At 39.4% G+C, this 8,565-nt stretch overlaps 1 protein-coding gene across 2 annotated transcripts in view; it reads right to left on the reverse strand.

Moving 5' to 3' along the window:
- The window catches only part of LOC131676510 (homeotic protein ultrabithorax), a 99,901-nt gene extending 91,710 nt beyond the window's left edge, over positions 1–8,191 (reverse strand). For both annotated transcript variants that reach the window (XM_058955580.1, XM_058955579.1), the window contains exon 1: positions 6,797–8,191. In XM_058955580.1, the coding sequence (XP_058811563.1) occupies positions 6,797–7,427 (631 nt within the window). In that variant the 5' untranslated portion in view covers positions 7,428–8,191. The remainder of the gene's footprint in view (positions 1–6,796) is intronic.
- Between the last annotated feature and the right edge of the window lie 374 nt (positions 8,192–8,565).

Genomic DNA, 8,565 nt, shown 5'->3' on the forward strand with positions numbered 1-8,565 from the left:
ACCATATTCTCGCGATTTATTTAGGCTATAGAGTATATTTATAGTATAGCCACCAGTTATTTGCAAGAGCTTAGTGCTAATCGTATGATAAGGAAGAATTGAGAATGGACTCGGTAGTGCAGCTCAACATTCCGAGTGCCATTGGTCCTACATTCCGTCAGGTGTTAGTCCGACATCGACCCTTCATACTTTTTACATATTGCCAGTGTTCTTGCTTTTTTCATGAAAGTAATGCATTGAGAGGTGGCCTGCTTTAGAAGGCAAAGATAATTTTCCAATTTTTTAAGGAAAAGACAAGCTTTTTGAATATTCACAAATATTTATACACCTATTTGAAAAGTTAAAATATATTTTTTTGTTGGAATATTAGTAAGTGATACCTAATTGGCGGGAAAAGTGTTTCACATATGAACCAAACCAAATCTAGGGCAATCTTAACTCTTTGATGTGCTATATTTCCAAAAATTGCTTTCGATCTTGTGAATGGAAAAGTGTCGTACCGGATTGGTGTAAGGTATTCTGAGTTTACTTCCTTCAAAATGTTTATAGTCCGCAATACCGAGTTCATTTTTTCAATTACGGTTTACGGCATCGCTTCGAACGCAGGAGTTAAATTTATCCATTTGAAGGTTGTTAAGTCTTTAAATTTAGAATATCGCGTGAAGTTTTTATCTCATGGATGCATTTTTTTCGAGAGTTGTTCTACTGGTGCTGTAGAGCTAGGTTCTCGGAAGAGCTTCCCGTCAGAATCACACACTACAATTGCAGACGAGACGGGAAATATCACCAACTGAAACACTGCTTAAGGCCAATTGCAGCGGACTGTGATTCTGAATGTGACGTTCATTGTACGGTTCAGATATGTGCGGGCGTAGAGATTTCGCGATCGCGTGTATCGTCGCGAAAGACAGAAGAAATTCTACTTTATAACCGTGTGTTCTTGGATGATTGCGCGCGGACCGTGAATCTGATACTTAATTTTAGGTATACAGTTCAAATGCTAGAAGAAAGTGTGATCATCCATATCACAAGAGTTCCCGGTCATGGAAGGTATTGTCTAGTGGATATGAGCTTTATTTTTGATTGGTCCAACTGAATGTATGGACCTAAGTTGCCAAGACAGAGGGCCATGATTTCCGGACGTGACCGATTCATGATCGCGCGAACACGGACGTTTGTAGACACGAGCCTACAAGATAGAATAGATAGATTAAGATTTGAAACTTAGTAAGCACTAAAACGTTCACTTTTTTACCGGGGTGTTATCAAGATTGCGCGGTGTGCGTGGTTGATCGCGAAGGACTTAAGCGTTCGTATGTTAACGTTTTTGTCGCATGTGCTCGCGTGCAAGTGACTGTGTTCGATTTTGTAACCGTGTTTTGTCACATATTTGCGAGGTTCTTGGATGGTCTCGCGAACCGTCATTCTGATATTTAGTTTCCGGTGTACGGTTCATATTCTGACAAGAAGTGATTTACCCCATATCACTGGAGTTCCCGCTCATGTCGCTATGGAACGTGCTGTCCAGTGGATACGAGAGCTTTTTTTATTGGTCCAATTGAAGGCATGGAGCTGGACTGCTGGTGCCAAGGATAGGGACTTCCGGAAATGATCGATTCATGATCGCACGCGCGGGGTTTGTAGGTTCACTAAAGACAACAATTATTACAAAACAACTACTAATAGGCTTAGGTTTTTTCTTTTTTAAAATTTTGCTCGTGCACGATTACGATGTCTAACAATAAATGGCTAAAGTCAATCCACGTCAACCCGCCAGTTGGTTACGCCAGCGCGTTCAGGCTAATGGTTGAGCGTTCGCATGAGCAGGTGAAGAGTATGAAAAAACACAAAACATACAGTCCTAAAGCCATTTTTTGTGGTTCTGTAGCATTGATGAATGATATATGCTTGATGTTTGCAATACCATCAAATCCCTCGATCTAGGGAGACGATCTCATGGATGTGTTTTTATTTTGAAAATTTTATGCCATTGAGTTCCTCAGACATTTTAGATAGAAAAACATCTCAAACCTCAATGTAACTTCAGTCAAATCCAAAATATGTTTTTCTCATCATGTTTCTCGCTATATCTTAGTAACCAAGCAGAATTTTCAAAATTCTGAAAACGCCACTTTGTAGAGATTTTTCAGAAAAGTAACGTGATATATATTACTCAGTTTACCTCAAAATGGCGTTTACCATAGATTAGCACGAAAACGACGATAAAAGATTCGGCTTCTACACCATTATTGCAAAAAAAATAAAAAATAAAATAAAAAAAATGTTATACGCAAAATTCTGAATGGAAGCCGCCAGAACGTTGTGTTCTGGCGGCTTCCATTCAGAAGGGTTAATGTTGGATTAATGTTATTTCGTGATTGTTTTTTGCTTTATGTAGATCTTTCCGCTTCATGCTGGTTGAGCTTTGCGACGCACGCAGTTGCGATAACTTCCAATCTCTATGATATATTGAGTATATTTTTACACATTTTTGAAAACTTCCGATCTTTCCGGTTCGATATATAGGTTGATCAGTAGAATAACTCACCACAGCCGTCCTTAACAGCTGCATAAAGTGCAGCTAGTTTTTCCTAACCTCAAGATAGATGATTTCTGTTTTCGATTACGACATATACTGCCGTTACACGCTTAGTTGTCCCATGTATATAGGGAATCCCTTAGAACATGGAACAAATATGCATATAACGGCGGTATAGTCTTCCTCAGTGTTCACATCAGTCTAAAGAAATTTTTTTAACATTAACATCATTATATTTCAGTTTCTTTTAACAATTTCTGTTTAGTATACGTTTTAATTGATTCGCATTTGCTTACATCTTTAGTTTTATATGTATTCTTGTTTTTGTTTTAGCTATTCATTGTTTTGTTTTTCATGTTTTCTATTGCTACAGTCTTTTATACAGAAAACAGGTAGAAGGGGATCAGTGGTTTCTAGAAGCGTGCGAACAATGTTTTGAAAAGCCATGCATATCCGCTAACTTGATCTCGATTGAGTATAGATGAAGGGAATTAAGAGGAAGGCTCTCAGTTACATCCGATTTCCAGAGATTGCAAATTTGTCGTTGATTTTTTATATCATCAGTAGACAGGTCGTGTTTTTAAAGGCGTGTTTGATGAAATATACGAGTATTTTTCTAATATTCCGTAATTTTTTTCCAAGATGCAAAAAATTAATAACACTGAACGAATTTATTCGTAAATCTGCTACGAATAGGTTTCATAAAATCTACTTTCGTTAAATATATTCATTATTCCAGATGAAGGGCTACTCAAATTGGTTACTAATAAGTTCAACCTTCGTGAAATTATTTCGAATTTGTTTCATAAATTGTACGAATTACGTGATAAAAGACACGAAAAACTTGGTTATATTTACACCGTTGGTATTATATACGAACAATGCTCGCAAACATCTTTTCTAATGTCTATTTAATCAATCAATTCGTACAATTTACGAAATCGATTCGTTTTCAATCCGCGAATTTAATGTTGTACTATTAACGAGCAATCTATAATACACATAAAAATAACTTCAAAATGTTGCAAATAGTTTTCGTGAGTTTTACGATACTTTTCGTAAACAGCGTGATTAATTCTCGTAAAAATTACGAATAACATTCGTACTATTTACGAAATTGATTCGTAGTCAACTCACAAAATTAGTTTTAGGCGTCGATCTTCTTACCTCGAACAAATCAATTTTTTCATCCGCGCATTAAAAATAATCTGGCAAAATCCATTTTTTTTTTCAAAACACCCATGACTACGTACGATGTTCGTACATATTACTATTAATGCAATAGATTCGTCATCAGCCCACGAAATTCGGTTTGCGCTATTCACAGTTTTTACCAAACAACTTATATTAAATTTACTACTGAGAAGCGATATTAAATTGAATTTGTCAACATTTGAAATTGACGTTATATTGTGTGGGTCATAGTATTCAACGTCGTGTGAAATTGAAAGCTAACGCCATTTTTAAAAATCGTATATTACAGGTTCGGGAATCCATAAAGTTCTAATAAAAATAATAATCATGATTAAAATAATAATGATACAAGGAAGTTATTTTACTAGAAACAACGCACTTAAATCCGTACCGAAAGTTCGATGCACAAGTCGCCTTTTATATAATCCAACGATTATAATCGAACAACAGCATTGGTAACAATAAGTATGATGATCCGGCAATGATTCGAGAATATTACCATTTTAAGTGAAAAACAAGACATCAAATGGATTAAAAAGCCACCAATCTCAACTCAGAAGGCAGAAACCCAATCACGATAAAACAAAGCTCAATAATCGGCATCATATGACGTGTCCTTACCGCCTCGGGACGAAAACCATGACGCATTTCGAGGAAGCTAGCCCACAACTAACTTTGCAGCAAGTAAACGACAACGGTACGGAACGGGCAGTTGAACAAGTACACGAACAAGAGGCTCTCCTCCTTCTCTCAGCTCGTTATCATTATTTTTCAGCCCGTTTTCCCCTGCGGCCTTCGGACATAAGCCCTTCAGACGTTTCGGCCAGCCACCAGGGCTGCGTCTTTCAATTACATCGAAATTCATCTTGTAAATCATAAATTAGTTTTTTTCCATCCAGTTTCATTCTTCTGAATCCAACACTTCAACTTTTCAGTTCAACCGAGCTCCAGCCAGGCCGGAAAGTTTATTCCTTTATTGCATTTATACCTTTCAAGCTCGAAGAAGTCGGAACAGAAAACTAAGTTTAACGATTTTTTGGGTGGTTTTTTCATACCTAATAATTTCTGGCAGGTCTGTGTGTTCGTTTTTGCAAACTCGTTTTTCGCGTAATATTCTTACTCGATGCGAACTCCAACAGAAAAAGGAAAGGACATGAAATCTTATCAGAGCTGGCTCCTATAGGAATAGAGTTTCTCAAATAGGAAGCCAGATGAGTGCTTGAACACGAACGCAGCCAGTATCGATTTCCTTTAGCCGTTGTGCCTCTCTGCCTCTATCGATCTGAGCCAAAGAGGGAAATTGAGTTGAAAGGGAAAAGAAGTGCTTTTTATTGCATTTTAAGCGATCGTCAAGCGTGATGATCACGAGAATGCAATCGACATATTTTCGACAGCCAAGAAAACGAGGCCTCAAGGACGGTTCGATCCACCAACACAATACAGTAGGAATGAGGGGCTTGTACAAGGGGATCCATAATTTCGCAGGACAAATTACTGGACATGTGTTTCCTGGCCCATTATTATTGCTCTAAGTCTGAGTCATGAGCTCACGTTAGCAAGTGAAAACAACAAGAAAAATTATTCCTGTCTGAGAAAGAACATTCGGTATACAATTTCAATTCTATCCCTACCATCCGCCTAGTTTTAATATTTCTCAGAAAGTAAATTTCTTTCATAATGAAATTCTATTCGTACATATGTTATTACAAATCTCTTGTTGTAATCTCAGAAATGGTGAACAAAACAGAGAAAAATGTCAACCATTGCTTCTTCGATCAGAGAAAGAAAACAAGAAGAAACGCTGTATGGTTGGCAGAAACATACGAATGAGGGAGTGACTTCCAACACGAAACAGCTCAATTTTCCGTTTTTCGGTTTGTATCGGCTAATGATAAAATCCTCAAGTTAATAATTAAATTAATCACAATGTACAGTGATTAAAATCCTACAGTTGTTTTGGAATGGCAAACTTAAGTTCGTAGCACCGAATTCTGTGTGGTGGAACGATTCCTTTTACGAGCAAAGAATAAGACGTACTCGCTTCCCTTAATTTTGTTTTTGTTTTTCTTTTGATGCTGATAGCGGAATGCAGCACGGCGTGAAGAATCAGCGTTTCGAGTTCAGAGTGCTAAGAGGCGTTTGCAAAAAAACCCAACAGGTTTATTATGCGAACGTGCTCCTCCAATAAATTTGAAAATATTTTTTCTCATGAAATCAATCTTTTCAAGTATTTCCCCCAATAGCGTACTTTCCGCTGATGCGTGCTCGTGAATCAGATTTATATTTAGTGAAATTGAAGCGGAATTGAACATGATTCCACGATACAGCGAGAAAAATAACATCGCTGACGTTCAGTACGAAAGTACAAATATAATTACAGAAAACAGTATTTAAATCAATTAGATTTGAAAGATGCTTAGCAATATTTACGAGTGCTTCTCCCGCGGCGTTTCTGGTGCTGAATCAGACACACAGACGCACGAGACCAACATACGATCACAAATGATACAAGTATCTTCCAGAGCTTCGCTGTGATCCCAAGGAGACTGTGTATCGTGAATATAATAATATCAGAAGGCAGAAAGGTGCTCACACACCCTGCTGAATCAGGTAGAGAACCAGGAAAGTTAGAAAGAAAAAAAATCAGTGAACTAAATGCACCGGCGGGAAAAATTTCTGAAATCGTTCTTTAATAATCTGCCCCTTCTACTGCTACTCTGGTTCCGGGGGACACACCATACATACCGCAGTGCCCAGTGAGTGCTTCGGGAAGTGCGGAATACAACGAGAACAACATGCCTGCAAACTCGTTCGACAAACCCTCATAAATTTTCATTCAAATTATGGAGTGCAGAAGACCAAACAAACTTGATGTTTATTTCGAGACACAGAGTTTCACCTTTGGATGGATGCTCAACGAAAGAAGATTTTCGTTTTCGTTTCAACCGGAAGGATTTTTTTACTGATAGTAGAAATTAATTAGCACTAATAGAGCAATTTTTCTTCGGTGCCCGGTTTTCCACCAAGAAAGGGTTGGGATCTATTGTGCCGAAGGGAACTCACCTGCTATAGCCATCCAAGGGTAGAACGTGTGGTTAGACTGGTGCAGACCGGTGGTTGGCGCTGGTTGGCCACCGGTCGAACCGGTCAGTGAGCATTGGTTGGTGTTCCACGTTCCGGTAACACCGGCAGCGGTGGAACCTGTTCTGCTGACAGGACTGCCACCAGAAGCATCAATATAGCCTCCGACGCGAGAATCTGGCGTACATGCCGAGGGTCGTACAGGAACTGAGCTGTTTTGCTGTGCAGGTACATTTCCGCCAGTCGCTGTATTAGTGTTGCTATTGGTGGCGCTCGTGTTTGTCGAATTCCACACATCCTTGTAGCCGTTGGTGGTATCTGTGGTTCCATTTCCGCTACCAGTCTTCCCGCAATCCTTTGTGCTATAGGAACCTTCGTAAATTTGCTTGCATGCTGCCTGTAAGCTGGCATCGTACGGCGATTCTTGTGACGATCGACTCTGATGCAGATGATGGTTGGTGTAGGGGGACATTCCAAGGGACAGTGGAAATCCTCTATACGCGGCCGCTGCAGCTGCCGTTGTCTGATCGTGGTGGGTTCCTGTTGTGGTCATCATTCCGGCCGCTTGATGCGGATGGCCGTAGAAACCAGTTTGTTCAAAATACGAATTCATGTTGACCAAACCTATGCACGGTTCTCTGAGTCCTAGGAAGAGAAAAGTTTCTCTCGCCCCCTTCTAGTGCGAGACTGGATTTTTTGTCGCTTTTGCTTAAGTCCAAAACCGCAGCAGGGATCGTGAGAGCTTAGAACAAATTGATATTCATATCATCACTATCGTGCACTTCACATACATATTGCATAAGCACCATCAGCACATGATTTTCTGGTTCACGGTTACCAAGGGCTATTTTATTACAGAATATATTGTACCTGGTAATTGTCACAGTTCACTGTTCACACTTCACTGTCTAAGTTGAATGTTTTTTTAACCTCAACTGTGCTGTTATTCTTTTTTACGTATTTTCATTTTTTCCGTTACAACTCCTTCCTTTATTGGAAAATATTTTTCAGCGCTTTCCGCCGAATATCTAGTTTTACAATCTCGATGGAATTTTTCAATTGAGTGAAATTACATAAAAATTGCGACTAGTGCAATTTTTCCAGAAAAAATAGATTTCACTTTTACACTCAGTTTATTTTCACTTGAAACTTTTCAGAAACGTTACTAATAAAAGTTGACAATGCGTTTGGTCTATATTTGAGAGCAGCGCAATAATAATATTAATAACAATAAAAATAAAACGCGCCTTGTCTAAACGGTTGCCTTCAAACGAATGTTCACTTTATTTTGATACGACAATGCCGAAACTATCAATATCTCGCTTCTCGCAGGCCAACAACAGTGCGGAGCAGACCCAAATTGTGTACCGCTCGAACTCGAACTCGAACCGATTCTCCGCTAGCAGAGAGTAGGTGCAGGAGCGCCAGGCCAAGCCAGCGAAACAGAATTCGGTGTGCTGCGCTCGAACCGCCGAGTTAAGTGAGTGAGTGAGCTACAACACAGATGAAAAACAGCAGCAGCAGCAGCAACAGCAAATACAACATGCTCGAGCAACATTTCGCGCCTGCCTTGCGAGGGGAGGTTAGGTGGAAGTACTCGAAAACTGCTCGCCTACTGGTAGCAACCACCTCGAAGAAGCACACATGCTAGCCGATAGAGAGCGAGAGCAAGCACCGTTGAGAATAACTAAACTGCATGAATCGACTCGCACACCAGCGCATAAAATCCGACAAAATACATCATTATTATG

Source organism: Topomyia yanbarensis, chromosome 1, assembly GCF_030247195.1.
Source record: "Topomyia yanbarensis strain Yona2022 chromosome 1, ASM3024719v1, whole genome shotgun sequence".
Taxonomy (NCBI): Eukaryota; Metazoa; Arthropoda; class Insecta; order Diptera; family Culicidae; genus Topomyia; species Topomyia yanbarensis.